Genomic DNA, 19872 nt, shown 5'->3' with positions numbered 1-19872 from the left:
TGCAGGAGAGAGGAGGTTAAGTAAGATAAAGGCAAGCTCCAGTAAAGAGGTAAGTGCAGGCTCTTCCCTGCCAGCCACTCTCCTTCCCCCACTCACTGCACTGCAGGCTTTTCCCTGCGGGCTGTTCTTCCTCCTTCCTTCCCAGCCCTATACCAGGTAAGCAGTATAAATTAGTTTTTGAAATGGAGTGCCACCTAATTCTTGAAAGTTACAGAAGGGTGCTTTGAGTCTAAAAAAAGGTGAGAACCACTGCATTAGTGACAAAATGAATCAAAGCACAAATTTAAATAAACTTTTGCATCTTACTGAAGTCTTCATGAAAAAGTTTATTCCTCACTCAGAGTAACCCAGTCTGAAAAACTCCCTCATTTATCTGTCTCTCCCTTTCAGACTGCAATATTTTAGGAGTAAATCCCCCATAATTCAAGTACTAGACTGATAGAAACCTAAGTACTTGAATGATCAAGTACTCAAATACTAAATCTTCTATTCTGGTCAGTACTTGAATATTATACTAAGACAATTCTAAGGTATAAGTGGTTAGGTTAAGTACCACCTAAAAACATTAACTGGTTTATATTTCACTGTCTGTAAATTATTCAAATTATTTTCTCACTTAATTTCCTAGTTTTGTCCTACCAGCTGGGAGAAACAGCCTATAACTTATTGAATTAGCCCAGTAGGTAAAGTGAAAAAAAAGAGTCCTAACAGTGACTCCCTATGCCTGAAGAATGATGACTGCACCTGAAAGCTTGCTAAGAACTTTTTTTCCAACTACTCAGTTGGTCTAATAAAAGAGATCACATCTACTCAAAGAACTTTGCCTGCCAAGAGTCTTAACACTTATTTGAGTATTCATATACAGTGAAATTGCACAGCATGAAGTTTCTTTAGCTCTTATAAACTAATCGTAAAAACATTTCAGACAGAACAATTACACCCATAAATTGGAAAGAAAAAGCAGTGCATTCCATACACTACTGAAGAACCACTCTCTCTCTACAAGAAAATGACTAGTTTTAATAAAAATTAAATCTCAGAATTTCAGCTAGAATGGTAACCATACAAAAACTGTAATGGCTCACAAATAGTTTCTATTACAAGAACAGAAACTGGTTAAAATAAGTTCAGTCAACTTAAGCATCATTCCCTGGTTTGTACTTTCGTCTACATTCCATTAAAACATTTCAGGAACATCAAAACTATGCAACACTTCTAGTAAACTATTCAATACTCTGTACAACAGTTCAGGATGGAAAGAAGAGCTTTAATATTTTAATCCCAGCTTCTTGGGAGATTGGCAAACACAAGGCATTTTACACCAAACTTTTCTCTGAGCAAAAAGTAAAGAAAAATAAAGGTAATAAATCCAAGATGCTCTTCAAGTGCTAAAAAAAGTAGTTGCTTTCTTTAGCCTCTCACTCATGAACAGTAGCAGAAATCTCAAACTAAAATCAATGGCATACCAGATGCAATTGTAAGTATTTGCCTACTATCTGCCAGTCCCCTTGGGAAACTGAAGTGCAGGGAGACAAGGCACTCTGTTCACCTCTCTTATAATACAAACAAAGAACACAAAATGAAACTGGAAAAAAAAGGACAGCAAGATCTTGGGCATGGCATTAATGAAAATTGATGGGGAAAAAAATTGAGCTTACACAAGGCACAGTCATCTTATGGATCTTATAGATATGGGGTATTACTGAGGCCAAATGCCAGTTCTAACCCACGGAGCTGCTGTATCCAGTCCATCAGGATACAAGTGGGCCACCAGAAGTTGGGAAGTGGTCTGCTGCAGAACCCATAGTCCTCAGGTTCCAGTAGACACGGCGATAGGGAGTAGGCAGGTGACCAAGGGCTGACAACTCAGGTCACCCTCCAGCTGCTTTGCCCACTGCTGTGGACCCAGCTCCACTGCTGTTGCATCCCCATGCTGGATCTGGAGCCAGAGCTGCCACCACAGCACAAAACAAGCATCAGTGGCACAGCCTCCACCTCTTGCTATGGAGGCATACATGATCTGGATGCAACCCAGGGCAGGAAGCAAGTTTGACACCCTGGTCTATATCATAAGCTTCTTGCTCACAATCACACAAGGAATCTGTGATAGAGCAGAGCAGTTAATTTAAAAAAAAAAAAAATTTTTCAGTATTTTTTTTCTCTTGCAATTCCAAAAAAGACAGACAAGTTTTTTTTTGTGTTTTTTTTTTTTTTTAAAAACCCAAAAAAAACCTTTTTTTTTTTTTTGGGTTTTTAAAAAAAAAAAAAAAAAAACACCAAACAAAACCTATGTTGCTTCATTGGTATTTGAAGTACAAAACAATACTGTAAAATGTCTGTTTTCATTATTTCTGCTACTTATATTAGGAAGTATAACAATAAGAGCCTGTACCGTAAAAAGTGATGTTGTATCTGTAATAGTTCAGAAATTATTAGAGGCAAGAATTTCTTAGGTGTGATCAGAGACCTGAGGAAGAATGCTTTGCATATGAAAGCTTGCCTAACTTTATTTAAACTATATAAAAGATTTCACCCTAAGAAATCTTTGCCTCTTGAATAAATTCCTGGAAATATTAGGTCAAATAGACTCAGAAAGCACTACAATGATTTTCATTCACTTATTGCTAGTTTTGGCAGAACTAGAGCAATATACGCAAATTATCTATTGAATTGTGCTTGGAAGGTGGCTTGTTACAGCTCTTGAAATCATCTGATTTAGAAAGCAAAGTAGTTCGTTTTTCCTCTCTCCTATTCCCTTTTAAAAACTTAGGCAGATCATTTTGAATGGGTGTTATCCATCAGTGCTATTTTATCTTTTTATATTTACTTGAAAAGTACATTAACTTAAAAAAAGGAAAGACTGCCCTGGGTCGTTCGTCTTGGATTTTTCTGGTTTGGGTACAGATCAATATTAGCCAGCTTCTTTGTGCAGGCCCCTCCTTTGCAAAAATGGGGGGCCGATCCACTTCATATAGATGCTGAGAGCGCCAATCATAGAAATCAGAGATTTTAGAGAGAAGTAGGGCTGGAAGCAACCTCTATAGGTCATCCAGTCCAACCCCATGCCTGAAGTAGGATCACCCCTATCCAAACTATCCTATACAAATCCATAATCTAACGTCTTAGTAAAATGACTATTAACCTGGACACAACACAACAACACCCTAACCTCTTCTGCAAAAGGGTAATATACACTCCAGAGATGCCAGGTAGAGGGTCATACCCCCTGCTACAGAGGGAGGCAAATCCTCCCACAGTCCATGAGATAAAATTCCTTCCCAACTCCAAACAGAGCAATTGGTCAGACCCTGATTGGAGGGGCAAGACCCTCTAGCCAGGAACCTCTGGCTTAAAGTCCCAACAAGAGCACTGGCACTCCAGTCAAAATCCCCAGCTTTGGCTGCAGCCAACATCCAATGCCTCTGAGGAAAGTTTACAAATCCCACATCTGACATGTAGCAGAAAAGGGGGAATCCCTCCCAGCCCCATTCAGCAACCAACAAAGCAAAGAAGTATGAAAAATACCCACAAAACGTAGACACAGCTATGCCTATATCATTCCCAACCAGTGGCTGTCCTGTCTCATCTCAAACACCTCCAGTGACGGAGAGTCCACAACCTCCCTAGGCAGCCTATTCCACTACTCGCTGTTCTGACAACAAAGGCATTTTTCCTGGTGGCCAATCTAAACCTATTTTACTGCAACTTCAGTAAATGTCTCTATCTCTCTGAAGCACTTTGTGATGCTACGATAGAAAGTATTATTACCACTTCTTTAAAAGATGAAAATAAATTATTCAAAGTTAAAACATAATGTGTGAATACACTCAAAAGCCATGCTCAAGCATGGACTCCTACAAACCTTTTCTTGCTTTTTTTCCTCAAAATCATTACTGGATAATCTTGTCTTCAGTTTCACCGAACCTTCTTTGAAGATGTCTCCAAATCCAATGCCTCGGATTTTCTTTGGCTGCATTACTGATGCAACTGCAGGTTCGTTTCCATTCCCAGGGGAGGAGGCCACAGGTGAGGTAGGACCAGTGAAAACAGACTCTGAAAAAGTATGACCAAGTATTTATACTCATCAGGTATTCTGGAAATCAAAATCACAGTGATCATCTTTTCTGTTAATGCCTATATACACTGCTCTTGCCAAATACTTATTAAAATTGCAGTTACCATCTAGACATTCCTACATCTTCTGCTGGATACATGTTTAGCAGGGCTCTAGCTCTAAAAAAACTCTCTCAAGGCAGTTTGCTATGATACTATTTCTGCACAAAATGTACCAGCAGCTCTCAGCCATCAACAGATTAGATAATTGATTTTTGGCTTGGCATCTCGGACATCAGCCAAGGAATAAGATCCGCTATTGTCATCGGTTGTATATATCCCACCAGCTCAGAAGTATGCTCCTGCACTCTCTTTGACCCAGTATTTTATTTCAGCATAGTACCAAAACAGTTGCACATTACTGCTTTTACCAGATGCAGTGACTCTACTAAAGATTACTGCAGAACAGTTAAATTCTTCCATACTTCTATAGCAGAGGGGGAGAGAGAAAAAAAAAGAAAACCTGTTTTGACATTACAAAAAATAATTTTCTCTCCATGCTGGCAAGTGAAATTTTCTCTACTCTTCTGGACAACTGACAAAAATAATTGGAGATTTTTTAAAAAGTAAAAATATCCACATTTATTACATTTGCTCACAATTATCTTAATGCTGTATTTCTATTCAGCAACACCAAGATCATCTAGTTCTAACTGAGATATCCAGCTTTAACCACTGTTACAGTGTGAACACAGCCTTACATTTTAGCCCATCATTTTAAATAAAGGAGGAGGGGACATATTTATCCATAACAAAGTAGTCATTGACCTGTATAAAGCAGATACTCGGGAATTCAAGTATTTGGGAGTTGTTTGAAAACATTTTGTTTGAGAACTAAACTAGTATCTACAGGGAAGCTTGTTTTCCACCTGCAGCATGCAAGAAAAGATACACTAGCTGAAACCAGGAAGCTGAATTATAGACCAAACATCCTTCACACAATTCAATTTTAGTCCTCCAGCTCTGCAAGTCCATTCATTGCCTCTGAAGTAGGCTGTGGCCTAGAAAAGCTTATGCGTTTCTGAATGAGTTAGTCTCTAAGATGCCACCCTGCCCGGCCTTCTTTCTAGAGTTGTGATTCAGAACCAGGGTGCCACAGGGTGCTGCACTGTTAGGCGTGAAAACAAGATAAACCTAGAGATTTCAGATAGGAACCAAAATGTCAAACCACTTCGACCTGCTGCAGCCCGAGCTCTCTGTAACAGAATGACTCTTATCTGGCAGACAAAACCGAGCGAAAGCCAAGAGCTGGCATTTTCTTAGGGGAGCCTCGAGTCTGAAAAGGTTGAGAACCACTGTTTTAGGGAAGTTGGGCATAACTTCTCTTAGTGCTGGACCAGCATGACCCAGCCCAGGTCTAAGATGGGCTGGTGCTGGGACCCAGCTGTTGCTGCCACTTCTTCTCTTCCACCCCACCCACCCTTAAACTCAGCATTTTCCCCACCAAATATACAAACCATCTCTTTGCCTCCCTGACAATAAAATGTCCAGGCTACAAGTCTCTGCCTTGAAAGAACATCTCTCAGTAGTCTTGGCGCTCTGTTGCTATTTCTAGCCAACAGGGAAAGTAAAAATTAACACTGCTCAACAAGGCAAGGCAGAGCAGTCACTGAGCACCTGATTTTGAGAGCGGCTCAGCACCTGCAACTGCAATGCTAGCATTCAGAACTGCTGAAAATCAGGCCCCGGCTACTGACTGCCAGCAAATGGACTGTCAATTCAAGTTACCCACAAGCCTCTCTGATCCACAGTAAAAACTGCCAAGGGAAAACATGGCTTTTGTAAATTTACCAGCTAGTGCTCCAAGTAAGGAATTAGCTCTACCTAATAAGAGATAGCCCCTAACCTAGTGCCTGGGCTGCTCAAAATCCCCTAAATCGTGGGATTTTGACTGGGACGTACTAATGCTCATGCCGAGACTCAAAACCTGGAGGCTCCTACCCCTCTGATCAGGGTCAGAGAGATCACTGTAAATGGGCTCAGGAAGGAATTTTACCCTATGATCAGACTGGTATGAACTGCGAGGGGTTTTGCCGCCTTCTGTAGCAGGGGTTGTGGCCCTCTTTCTGGCATCTCTCGAGCTTATTTTAACAACTTTTGCAGCAGGATGCTGGCTGCTGCAGTCTCCAGGCTTTACCTGTGGGAGATTAGGATGTTGTATGTTGTGTCTGGGTTGACTATAGTTTTACCAAGAGGTCAGACAGTACATTTGTATAGGATAATTTGAGTTGGGACCATCCTGCCTCTGACAGGGGGCATGACTAGATGACTGCTAGAGGTCCGTTGCAGCCTTACTTTTCTATGACTCTCGACTCCCCACTTGTTTTGCTCCTAATAACATTTCCAGAATTGATGCAGACTGGAAAAAATATTTTTCCTTGTCAGCCTATTTTTGCTTTCATCTTTAAGCACAATTTTGTCAGAGACAAAGAGCTCAGAGCATCTTGGAACTGGAAATACAGTCAGCGCCACTTTTTTAACACTTTTTTTTCCCTGATCACTACCTAAATGAAGCAAGGTCTTGGAATCAGTTTTTATTATGGATCTATTTGCTGTGCTTGACACTGAGCAACAGCACAGTAGGAAGTTTCATTCCTTCACGCTGTAAAGCCTTCGGAGACCAAACCACCCTAAATCAGTTCAGGAGAACAAACTAAGGCATTTCTTTTCCTGCAAAACATGCACTTATTTGGCATCCCAATCAAAATACAGCTATGAACATTTTTCACCTATGAATTACGGTCTATGTCTCTTGCTCTTCTGGCCACACAACTACAAAAGATTCAACTATCCAGGTTTAAAGCTACTTAGATCCTGAAGTAATCTGAGCAATTAGCTGCTACATCTCTAATAATAAAATGGGCAATACAACAAGGATACAAGACAGTGCAACTCGGATGTAGTATTAGACAACTCATGTTCATTGTGATCTGACAATTCAAGGCCTCTTCTTCCACCTCTGCAATTCACTCTCTCATGCAAAGTACTTCAAATGTCCTGACACACATTTATTTTAGGCTTATAAACCAAGTAAATTTAGATTAAACCTTCAGAGCTACATCCTGTTCCAGGCATGTAAATTGGCTGAGGCACTTAAGTGAGATCCTATACCACCATGCTCAAGTTCCTGAAAAAAAAACAGTTAGCGTGTGTGTGGGGGGGGGGAAGGATTCTTCCTCCTTGATGCACTTTCGTGATTCACTCCTAAAGCTAAAGTGATGATGACATATTATAAAAGTAAGTGGATTAACACTTTTTCCAGGAACTCTAACAGGGGGAGTAGGATCACATGTAAGCATCTAACTGATGAAGCAGGATCTGGGCCTGAGTGCTGCCTAGCAGTGTCAAAGCTTGTCAGAATCCGAAGCAAGGAACTGAAAGAAAAATATTCCCTGATATGAAAGAAGTACATCACAGGCCCAAATGCTGCAGAACTTCAGGTCTCAAACAGGTGAAAATTATATGTGCATTACCAGTATTTATCTGTTTTACATAGGCATAGGTCCTGCCTTGGGGCAATTTGCAATCTATAGGTATGCAGGCATTGTAGTGGCAAAGTGCTGTTATACTGCTGAAGAAATCTGTTTTACCCAAACTTTCCTGTTCCACGCACATCAGTCTTAGAAGCGCGGCACTAGGGAGACCTGGAGGCACCCCACGATGCCTTCCTTGAGCCTGCATGAAAACCCAAGTCTGTACTACAGTGCTAGAGGATGGAAGTGAGGGGGAGGAGCAGAAAGAGTAAGCCCTTAATATATTAGATATATCCAATAATAATTTTTAAAAAAAAAGTAAGAAAACCTACCACCTTTCCCTCTATTATTGTAACTTCTTAACCACGTTTTGGGCCCAAGTGACTGCTGCTGGTATTACATACTGGATCCTACATAAAAAGCTTTCATACCTGTGTCATCCACGGGATCTTGTGCTTCTCCATCATCTGTCAACTCTAATTCTTTTACAAAGTTGGAAGGGAATAATCCTGACTTGCCATTTAGTGTTCCGCTCCACCAGCCTTCTTCTACCTGTAAAAAGGTATTTCACACTTTACCAATAAAACAGGGGAAAACTAAACACAATGCCAGTTTCATAACTTTCCAGAGCAATGTAAACAGAGTAGGACTTAAGATAAGTCTATCATGAGATATTGTAAATACACTTAAAAGAAGATAGAAATAACTTCAAAAAAGTTCAAAGTGCCATTTTTTTAAAGGAAAAAAAATCTCATAATATGCTGGGACAAAGCAGGATGAATAGAAAGTGTTTTATCATTCTACAACTTATTCCAGCTAAGCAGAAAAATGTTACTTTCAGCTGACAGATCCCTCTCTTCCCCAAGAAGAATTCCACAGGCACACGGACAGGGAGCAAGGATCTACAGGTAATGGAAGGGAAAGGTATTAAACTGGCCACTGAACAGTGGACACTTGCTAGTTCACCATTGGGAAGGAGGCGTTAAACCCACTGGACCCTCTTGGTGCACTGCAATGTCCCCACATTCTTGGACTTCATCACACATGGCCTCACACTTCTTAACGTACTTGTTATTTTATAATACTCCACAATTCAGCTAAGCTATCTTTACATCATTAAAGATATCCTGTAAAGTTAGACCAGAACTAAATGCAGCTGGACTTATGAGTGATAAAGCTTTATGATCTTGAAGAAAAAGCCATACCTATGAATGCCATTTGTAACTCATTTTCAGAGTTCCTATATAAAGAAGCACTACTACTCAAACTCCAAAAACCCCCTAGATTTTGGGTGTTTTTCTTTGTGGCATGAAGGTCTGTTTTATATAGAGACTTCCTGGTTCTCAGACAGGGCTGCATGACAAGATGGTGAGTTTGGGGAGAGTGGAGGTACGTTCCTAATTTAGGCTTTTCTCCATCACTGGTTCACTCTCAATTCTACTACAGCTGACCAGTTTTTAAGAATACCAGATAATTTACCAACTGGCACATCCTACGTGCACTTGTAGTCCCCTAAAGGTTTCTGCATTTGGCACTGCATAATCCTTGCACACTGAAACAAGCCAGAACTGTAAAGAGAAATCTTCTGGTTACAGAAGGGATGTGTGCAACCTCATTTTATGAAACAGCACAAAAAGGGAGATCTAGACTGCCCTTAGACTCCAAATCAAACAATAACAATCACCACTTAAAAAGTAGCAAGCATGTCAGGACTTTGAATGCAATGATCTATTCTACAGATTCCTTTAATTCATCTCTTTCAGTCATAGCTAAACACTTTTAAATCTACTCATACATAGATGATTTTAAGAGTGAAGAGTAAAGATTTTTCAAATTATCAAGTGCCCATTGTCTATGTTTACGGTGTGAGAGCAAGAGGCTGCCAACAATAAAAGGATGAAGAGAAGATTTTACACAAAATCAAGGGCTGAAAAAGGACAAGACGTGCACCAAACATTTAAGTTAGATTACATTTTTTTTTAAAGTCAACTAAGCTTTGAAAATTTTCATTTTGAATGTATTCTGTTCAAATGACTGTCTGTCTCTGTTACAGCATGAAGGTTTAAGAGCTGTTATGAACTTGTCTCAGGATGGCAGTGAAAAAGCTGCTAGAATCCCAAAGCTTCATTAAATAAAAGTTCTTGGGATACCTAATGTACCAACATTTCTCTCTACTGGAAAGAGGGCTTTGATAGCCCATCCTGTTAATCCAATACATTTACAAGCATTGTTGACTTTATAAATCCTTGATTCTTATTTAAACACTTTTCTTCAAAGCATCTCACACCACCATATAAACAAGGAATTCACAGTCATGCCAAGAAGGAATAGAGGCCAAGCCTCCTGACTCTGACCTGGTTTCACATACTTGAAAATTTTATGCTAAAAAAAAGTTTATTTTTCTTAAGAGAAAACACAAAGGACTTTGAAAGGAATTTTTATCAGTTGACTATCACCTTGTGATAGAGGTAAAAGCTCCTATTGAGCCAGTAAGCACACATGGGGATATCTATTCTTTAAAAATGAGATTTCAAGGCTTTACTTCCCATTTCACACAACCTTGTTACTTTCTGATTATACGAAATGCATACCAAAATTACAAAAAGAGCCGTCTGTAGTTTCCATCCATAAGCACTGTATTTAGCAAGGGATACAGCAGAAAACAGTTTAGAATAGATTTCTGTGCTAAATATAGTATATGTATTTGTCAGACATCAAATTAAGTTGATTTAGAAAAGGAATTGATATTTCTAGACATGTGGAATGCTAGAAGAGCATCTTCAAAAGTCATAAATTGTTCCATTTGAGGAAACCATTCCTTCCCATTTATCGATTCTTTTCCAGAAAAAACCTTGATGTCACTGTGGAGTGCTAGGAGAAAAGCCCAGCTCAACAACTGGAGAGTGACACATGACCTTGCCACACAAAAGGCATGGGCAACAACCAGCTACAGGCCCTACCCTGGTCTCACTCCTGTAGCCCTGGCAGCTGAGGCCCTCCTCCAGCAGGGCTGTAGGCTGGGGGGCAGGGGGTTGCAAGTGAGGGGCACCAGCAGGTCTAGGAGTGGGGAGTGAGGGGTACCAGCAGGATTGCGGGGGTGGGGATGGCTGTGGCCTGGAAGTGATGGGCAATGGCATGGGCTTGGCACTGGCAGATGTGGGTTGCTCACCACCACAAAGCAGTGGTAGGGGGGTGGGGGGGGAGGACAACAGCCGCAGCTGGACCCACATCCTTGCAAGTGAAGGGGCAGGGGGAGCTCTGATTTTCTATGATAAAAAACCAAAATCAAGCACCAGAATATATAGGTATTTAGAATTTATTTTAGTAATCATTGAGGCACTTGTAGGCTTCCAAACTGCTTTAAAATTGTAAATATACCAATAAAAACATCGTGTTCAACTGATGCATATTTTACATCTCTCTCTAGATATCTGTATATGTATTAGTGGTGTTTCATTTTAAAAATCATGGAAAAATGCAAATTTGGGGGTTTTAATCTGAGAATTTTTATCAGACAATGTGGGATTTTTAAACCAAGAACATCAAGATCCCTGCTCATCATTAATGCACTAATTTCCTTGGCTAAATGTTTGCCTCTTTCAAGCTATAGGATTACTACCTAGCCATCAGATACATGGTTAAACTAAGACCATGTGTCAGGGGCCCTAACAGAGTCCAACCTAGGCTACTTGCCTAGTGAGCCACAGGGACTGGGGCTTTGACAGACAGTCCTAACCTAGCTCATGACTCCAGCTGGGCACTGCCTGGACCTTCTGACTGGCTGATGGGAGAGCAATCTACCCATTTAGTTCCAGCTGTGGCAAAAAGACTCCAGGACTGCCAACAGTTTGTGCTGGAAGCCTCTACAATCTAGTAGTCCTGGGGCACATCCTGAGAAGCGCATATGTCCAGGGATGCATTTCTCGTGGGACAAACAGCAGCAGGACATGTTTGTGCCACTGCTATATGTCCCTCGGTGTGCCCTACATACGTATTCCTACATGTAGCAAAGTAACCCAGGTGGGATAGGGGAGGCTGCAGCCAGCACCTGTGTTGCCCCAGCAGCCTTACCTGGAGTCCTGGGGGCCTCCTGGGGGCAGCACTAGTGCTCAGCCAGCCGCTCAGAGCCTGGCCAGCAGCTAGGGCATGGCTCTAGCGACCCAGGCTCCCCTTCTGGTGGTGCATCCTGCTGCTGCAAGTGCCACGCTGCTTTTTTCAGTGGCAGTTTTTTTTCACACCGGGATTCCCCAGTGTCAAAAAAACCCCACCGCACTGCTAATTTGCAATTAGCAGTTGGGTGCACATGCACCACTTGTGATTTGCAGTGGCAATTGGGTGCACGTGCACCACATGTGCTTTGTGTTGCCTCAAACTGCTCTGCATGCTCATCAGGACCTGCCCTTGATATCTTGACCCTGCTTGCTCTGTTCCTGAACTCTGGCTTTTTGATTTTCCCTTGGATTTAGTAATACATTCTCTGACTCCTGAACTTCAATTTAGCTTAAGATTCATACCTTGCCACTATATTTGGTAACCTGGGGTGCTGACAGATGGGGGGTAGGGGAGATGCACTCTATCAGAAGCAGTAGCACATTACTTCGATCTGACTCTACATTGTATAGGTGCTTCAGTGGGGCTTTTTGGTGCTTTTAGCTACAGTTGATTCTACCAGCTAATAGATAAAAGTGCCATAGGCACTAAAGTGCCCAATCTCTACAGATGTTGGGAAAGCCAGGTACAACTAACGTGCTGCCTCTTCTGGGCATGTCCTGGCCTTGGCGCAGTAGTGCATCGAGTTTAAAGTGCTGAGGTTTTTTTTTGCTGTTTTTCTTTTCCACGTCTGCAAGCAGCCTTGGTGTCCGTTTCCTGACCCAGGGCCTCTGCTTCAGACTCTGGCCTGGCTTTGGTGGTCTATCCACTAGGCAAGATTGCCCACGACACAGTCCATTACAGGATGTTAGAATTAGTTCCAAGAAGCCAAAACTTCTCTGTCCAAATGTCAGAAAGGTATGATGACCTACGCAGACTTCCAAATACCCAAGCCTATTCCCCATCACCCAAAACTCATGGAATCTTATTCTATTCACACCATAAGGTAAATGGTGACCACAAGAGGGAGTTACACTTCACTTCATACTCACTAAGTCCTATCTGTACATAATTGCCACTGGGAAAATTACATTGGCACCTACCTATTAAGAAAACCGATCTTACATGATAAGAAGTTAGATGCCTATACAGGGTAGCTGTTGACCAAAGCCAATAAGCTTACTTCAAGTCTAATCAATGAGAAATCAGGCAGACAATTCTTATAATAAAAGGATCTATTGTACTCTCAAATTTTGCTCGGAATCCTGGTGTACAGCAACTTAAGATGTTCACTGGCCACGTTATAAAATATCAGTTCTGACAGTGAAAGAAATAAGTAAGAAAATATGGGATCACAGGATTACTACCCTATATTGTTCGATAGCTCCCAAAGCATGCGAGAAGCTAAACAGAACAAATACATTTCACTGGCAGCTGGATTCAAGTGATTAAAATGAATGGTTTGTTATGAAAATGGGGATCTGAAAAAAAATACATGTCCTACTTTTGGCAAATGGCTTTGTTGTCATCTGTATCTTGCTTGCTCTCAGGCTGTAAGCTTTGCCAGACATGGACTGTCTTCAACTACTGTGTGTGTACAGTGCCTAGTATAATAAAGCCTGAGCCTGAATAGGACCTGTAGCTGCAACCAGAATACAAACAACTACCAGCAATCATAATAATTAATGCTACAAACAAGGGTTGTGCCTCAGAAAATCTGCTGCACATGAGATGAGATGAGCAGAGACAACAAAGAGGAAAAAGGAGGTATGGAAGCAAGGGATTTACAATAGGAAGATTATACAAGTTACTCAGCATAGGCCTGGGCATTTAAAAAACCCTGTTTACTTATTTGAACTGAATGAATTATTACATCCTTGAAGTTCATGATCAAAGGGGGTGGGGGGGAGGTCTCTTGAGGGATTAGTACATTTTGGAAGCCATTTTTAAAGCAGCAATTTCTTTAAAGAATTTGCTAAATTTATTCTAAATTATCATACAGAAAGTGTAGAGAGCAGTATAGCTTAATACTAACCAGCTAAAAGCATGAAAATGTTTCCTTCTTGTCAGTTTACAAGACAAAAGAATGGTAATATGCCACACGCCTGAACAGCTGGAACCAGATCAAACTACCTAGCAAGCAACACATACTTAGTTTCTACCTGGGCAATCATAAGCCCTCAACCATTACTGTAGTCCCCAAATGCCTTCCCAGTATTAAAAATAGAAGCAGTAATAGATCTTCCTTCCTTCCTTCCCAGTGTCTAGAATAAACGGCTAAAAATACAGCGCTATGTAGACTTGAGTAAGCGACATAGAAGACTAAATCTTACATCTAGTTCCAAATGCATTTACTTGCAGGGTCAATCTTCCCTTTTCCAAGATTTCTTCCTGTAGTTCCAGTTTTTTCTGAAAGCCCTTTCTTCTCACACTTACAAGTCTCCCAATTACAGCTGACAGTTTGACTCTTCAAGGTAAACAGCTGGTCACAGGAGGATGTGGTTGTGAAGTGTAAAATATTCTCTAAGGTAGCTACGGCCAAAGTTTTCAATATCAGGGCAACTCCATTTACAGTAGGGAGCCAATACAAACAATATGCCCTGGGGCAAGAAGTTCATGATGTTCAATAACGCTTAACAAATGGTTTGGGGTTTGATTGACCATGCTTTTGCTGCTGCTTCGATCTCTTTAAAAGGTTCACAAATTTTAAAGAAGAGCTTGGTTCCAGAATATAAGCTTACAGGTGACCAGTCAAATAACCTTGTGGCTAAATGACCGTAAGGTAAAAATAAAATGTATATAGGCCATAAAAACAGTTTTAAAAGGTCTTCAGGAAAATCATGCGGAATGGAATGTGATTTACTACTGTAAACATTACATTTCCTTTAATAATTTATCAACTTGCAATATTTCCCCAAAACACCAGCCCTTTATTAATTTAACAGTTGTTATTCCCAAGACAGAAAACCTCTATACCATTTTTTAGAACCAGAAAACCATGCCTCCCTTGCTATGTTTTAAACCTTCTTCCAGGTCAGTCAGATATTTCAGACAAAGGTGGTTTCAAATTCTTGGCCAAACAAAGAGGTGATCGGTTCTTTAGAATAACTTACCTCTTCATTAATGTCAATAACATCCCCAAGCTTGAGCTCCAGCTCATCCTCATTCTGCGGGATATAGTCGAACTGCACTTTACACTGCCGCTTCTTGGACTCTGGAGGAAAGGATATTATAAAACACGTAAGTAAAAGGCATTACAATAAGCTTGTATTTATTCTTCTGTACTCAACTCTTTCAAGAAAAGAACGAGAACTTAACACCTAAGTCATCCCAAAGAGCCCACTAACAATCCCTTGGTTTTCACTTTTCCACTTGTTTACATGTCAGTTAAAATCCAGCTGGCTAGCCTTACATGCACCTTAAAAAAAGGAAAGACTGCTTCCATTTGTGAGCTTTAAACTATGCCAACTACCATGGAGTAAACATGGCACTGCCAGTTACCACTGCACTATAAAAAAACCCCCCAACAAAATTATTAACGTAAATGAGTCATGGATCAGCACCCAGTACAACATTTTCAAGCTATTTCCTGATGAAGTCAGCAAGGATCAAAAGAAAACAGCCATCAACTCCCTATAATGCTTGCTCTTGAGTTAACGTTACACACATTTTTGTATCTCAAGTTCTTAAATTTGAACTGACTCACCCACAAAATACCCTCCCCCAAGATAAATCACAAGATACATTTTGTGTTCTGCGCTACACGTGTCACCTTCAAGTCCAAAAACCTACTCCGTTAGGTAAGAATCTGGTGATAACAGGACTGACAATATTTTCTTTCCAACTACATTTTATAATTCTAGAACTTTTCCAGCTAATAGCTGAGAAACTTTTGAACCTTTCTGGATACTCATACTATTTGTATGCGAATACTGCACACTATGGGGTGGGCACTGCCTCACAGAAAAAGAGTCACCATCAGAAAGAGCTCATAAGTCAAAAGTTAAGCAACATACAAAAATATCAGGGTAGATTTATAGATAGCAAATGCACTGTCTGTTTCTTATATACACAGTTCCTCTACTTGTTTACCCTTCTGTTTCTACCTCTCAGGAGGAAAGCACTTCCCCTTTGGCCGTACTCTACCCACCTACCATTTATTTAAAGCCTTAAAACATTGGTTTTAGTCAACTGAATAAATAAATAAAAATAAATCAGTTTTTACATGTGTTCCAGGGTGGTGGGGGAGTGCTTTAATTAAAAGCAGATCTCAGTGACTGTTTTAATTAAAGCACCCGCAGCGTCACATATGTTCAGCATCCCCACACTTCAAAATGGTGCCGGGGTGCTTTAATTACAGCTAGAACATGCTGGAGCAGGCATCAGGCACTCTAAGATAGATCCTTGTGTATTATTAGCAGGGATCATGGTTTCCCCGATAAAAAATTGCAGATTCTCTGATTAAAAACCCAAATCTATGATTAAAATGAAAGGCCACTATATATGTATAGTGCCCCAGAGCACCAAGGGGCACAATGGCGTGCCACTGCCCCTGCTGCTGCCGGGCAAGCTGGGGATGCCTCGCTAGGGCAGCATGGAGCTCACAGCAGCAAGGAGCCCGCCAGGCCCCTTTCTGCCCTGCTGCGCCACATCCTGCCCACTGGCCCACAGAGGAGGGCAGCAGGGAGGGGAGCCCAAACCTGCTGCAGGCAGCCCCCACCCACCCCTGCCCTGCGCACAGATCTGGGGGGGGGACACAGGTCCCACCCTCCACTCCCAGGATTGCAGGAAGCAGCAGGAAGCCAGCCCCACCTTCCTGCCCCCAGCCCCATACTGCTCCCCGCTGGAGCCCTACAGCCATGCATTCTGGTCCTGGGCCCCAAACCCCCCAGCCCCAGCCCTGCCCAACTCCCTTCCTCCCTATGGGTCTCAAATCCCCCCCTGACCCCTACGTGTGAGAGCTGCTCTCCAAACTGCCCAGTATCCATGTGCATATGGACATAGTGCCCCCTGCCTGACTGCCCTCCTCCCTCTCCCCCCCAGCGCCTTGCAGGCTGGAACTCTCCCAGCCTGCAGAAAGCTCTTTGCAAGAGTGCAAAATTCATGGGTTTCTCCATTAAAATGAGAAATCTGTGTTTTCCTCAGGTAAAGGGGGAAATCCACGTTCTTCTCTGTTTTTCCAAGGGAAATGGAAAACCTGGGTCCCTGCTTTTTAAGAGCAGCATCCCAAGTCAGAAGTTTAGAGCAAGGACTGCTACACCTCGTCACTCTCAACAAGGCAGCACTGAGATGGCCGAATTAGATTAACATTGACTGACTGCATAATAAAGCAGCAGCATCCAATTCCCAGCTCAGGATGCATCAAATTAAGAGACACAGCAATATGTAGAAAACAGGGTCTTTACCTCAAAGACCTACCTGAATCAAGACAAATATAGCAAACAAGCAATAAATGAAGATGCATATAGAATGAAATTACTATTTTAAAATATTTCCCTGCGCCGAACAGGTGCAACTGTGAACATACTAGCAAATCATCAATTATGACCTCTCTTTAAAAGCTATAATTATAAACAAGGTGCTTTTGCAATGACAGCAATTCAATGAGACGGACCCTCAGCCAGTCTTGCAAATAAAAATCGTTTTCTGCAAGACTAAGGTGTTCAAACGGGTGGTAAAATCGGTTACAACTGGCAGGTGATTAGCACCACTGGAGAGAAGCCTCACTTGCAAAGACAAGAGCATAGAAATAGGATGGGAATTTTCAAAGACCATGCAACAATGCTAAGTAATTGTACAGATGCAGTGTAAGGGTGCTCAGCCCTAAGGGAATCTGAATCAAGAAGAAGTGAGTCCAAGTTTCTGCTTGCTGCTTGAAGAGACCAGCTTCCAAGTTTCCCAATGGATGCTACACCTTTGCCATTGCTCAGAAAGAATGTTCTTCTACTGTCCTTGGAGAAAAGCTGAATTATCTGTCCCTAGGCAGTCAGCAAAATTAGAAGAACACTTAAAATGAAAACAGAAAGCAGAGAGTGGAGACTGCTGATCACTCAAGAAAAATCTTGCATTTCTGCTTTTCATCTGAAATGTTAAACAATCTTTCCTCACTGAAATGTGGTTGGTCTCACCACGCAGAGATACTGCTGATGAGAGCAACACAAAGCCCCTTAAAGACAACTAGAGGTTCTTTGTTCTGGCCTCTAAGAGCTGCATGAAAGACTGGCACAGTCCTGGATGTATATTCTTGGAATCAAGATCCTAACCACTTATAAAATAATGAGGCTGCAAAGCTTTAGACACTGTCACTCGGATCCCTATTACCAGGCCATTTAAAAATATTTCTGTTAAAAGGGTCACAGAGCCTGGTAGGTGGAAGCATTCAACAAATCTGTATGTGGGCCAATTAGTGTTTTCGCTGCTTTATTCTTTTTATAGTCATTCAGGAAGCCTTTTAACCAACGTCCCCATATGTATTAGTCTGCCTGGTAAGACACTGTGTTAAAGAGCTCACTTACGAGAAGGACGTTAAAAACAACCGTAAAGGTAAAATAACTAAAAAATAAAATGATATAAAAACACTTAGTTAAAATAAAGGTGCTAATGACCACCTACACAAGTAGTACTGTCCTTGAGGCATTCAAAATGGTTGCAAAAATGGCATCTCTCTGAAGCGTTGCAGAAAACTCTGTGCAGCAGCATTCTTCAGTGACTTTAGAGGAATTCAGCTGCCAAAGGAAAATACAAATCACAAGACTGGCTGTCTTACAGAAGGGAGGATATAGAAAAGCAGAAGACAGTGACCTCAAAAAAAACCACCTGAGTCCTAAATGCACATAAAGAGTAATAGACATAATTTTCTAATGGAACAAGCAGAATTTTCTGAGGCCAAAGTAAACCTATCATTTTAAATCTCAGTTGTTTTAATTGCAGTTCTGGCCCCTCATGTTGAAAAAAAAAAAAAAAAACGGCCCAAATGCCGCAAAAATTGGTGAGAACATTAAGTCACTTTCCTAAACAACTGGCAATAAAGATGGGACTCTAAGCCAGGAATACAGTGGAAAAGGGAGGGATTGCAGAGGCCTAGAGAAGCCAAAAAGGAAACTGCAGTCTGTAACTACTTGAACAGCGAACTGCCTGCTCACTTCAAAGTAACGAAACAACTAAATAAAGAAAAGGTAAAATGTCTGATTTATGGAGGGAAATGGCCTTACTTGAAAACAAACTAGAAGACTGGCTCACCTACACAGAGTGACTGGAATAATATACATGTAAAGGACGAGAAAAAAAAGGCATCAGGTTTACCAAGTATAACTCTGGCTAAAACTGCAGGGATTAAACTGTTCCTATCAAACTGGCAGAAAAGTCTGACTAAAATCAAAGTGAAATTTAATCCAGAGAGAATTTTAATTCATTTTTTAAAAATAGGACATTCAATTATATTTTAGAGATAAACTATTAAAAAATATTTTCTGAAATTATGAAAGTATCTTAAGGCTTAAAATTGTTAAAACATTATTTCTGAAATTATGACAATGTATGTAGTAAATGCTCAAACGTACTACGCATTATTAAAAACATTTCAGTAAGTTAAAATATTCAAGAAGTGTTAGAAACCACTGGCTAAAACCTTGGAATCAGAATTTGTTTGGGTGCCAAACAAGTTTTTTGATGACAGCAGCTTTTCTGAAAAGGGTCAGAGAACATTTTCTAATTTCATTTTAATCAAGCAATTTAACTTAAAAGTTGAAAAACTGAATGGGGAGTTGAAAGCAAGAAAGTTTGATTTTCTTCTTCCAATCTATGAATAAAAGTGGGGAGGATAAGATCTCCTAAATTCTGAAATCTTAAAGGGTACAGCGACCAGAAACAATCAGGTTGGTTTCCTAACTACAAAACGGTACTTTGTTCAAACAAAGTAATCTGCATTCAACACCTGCTTTGATAAAGTTTTTAAAAAAGTATGCAGCACACTTCCCTAAGTTTTTAAAAGGCTTTTTCTGTTCTTTTAAATTACATTCCAATTTCCATCTACATGCAACTTGACATTAATCAGAAAAAAAAAAAAAAAAAAAAATCAATCTAGGGAATAGGAAGGATCATTCATGATTTGGTGAAACAATAAAAATAATCTATATGTATTCATGTCCTATTATACAGACACTTAAATACACAGAATATCCTACTGAGCAAACAGTGC

The 19872-nt window shown here is 40.8% G+C and overlaps 1 protein-coding gene across 1 annotated transcript in view; it reads right to left on the bottom strand.

Moving 5' to 3' along the window:
- Nucleotides 1-19872, bottom strand: part of CD2AP (CD2 associated protein) — a 122481-nt gene that overhangs the window by 63786 nt on the left and 38823 nt on the right. Inside the window, exons 4-6 of the mRNA XM_019520692.1 lie at nt 14789-14889; nt 8018-8138; nt 3863-4053 (exon numbers count right to left, since the gene is read on the bottom strand). Of these exons, the coding sequence (XP_019376237.1) occupies nt 3863-4053; nt 8018-8138; nt 14789-14889 (413 nt within the window). The remainder of the gene's footprint in view (nt 1-3862; nt 4054-8017; nt 8139-14788; nt 14890-19872) is intronic.

This window comes from Gavialis gangeticus, unplaced genomic scaffold, assembly GCF_001723915.1.
Source record: "Gavialis gangeticus isolate Ggan-Ray unplaced genomic scaffold, GavGan_comp1, whole genome shotgun sequence".
In the NCBI taxonomy this organism is placed as follows: domain Eukaryota; kingdom Metazoa; phylum Chordata; order Crocodylia; family Gavialidae; genus Gavialis; species Gavialis gangeticus.
This window is presented reverse-complemented; position numbering and strand designations above follow the sequence as displayed.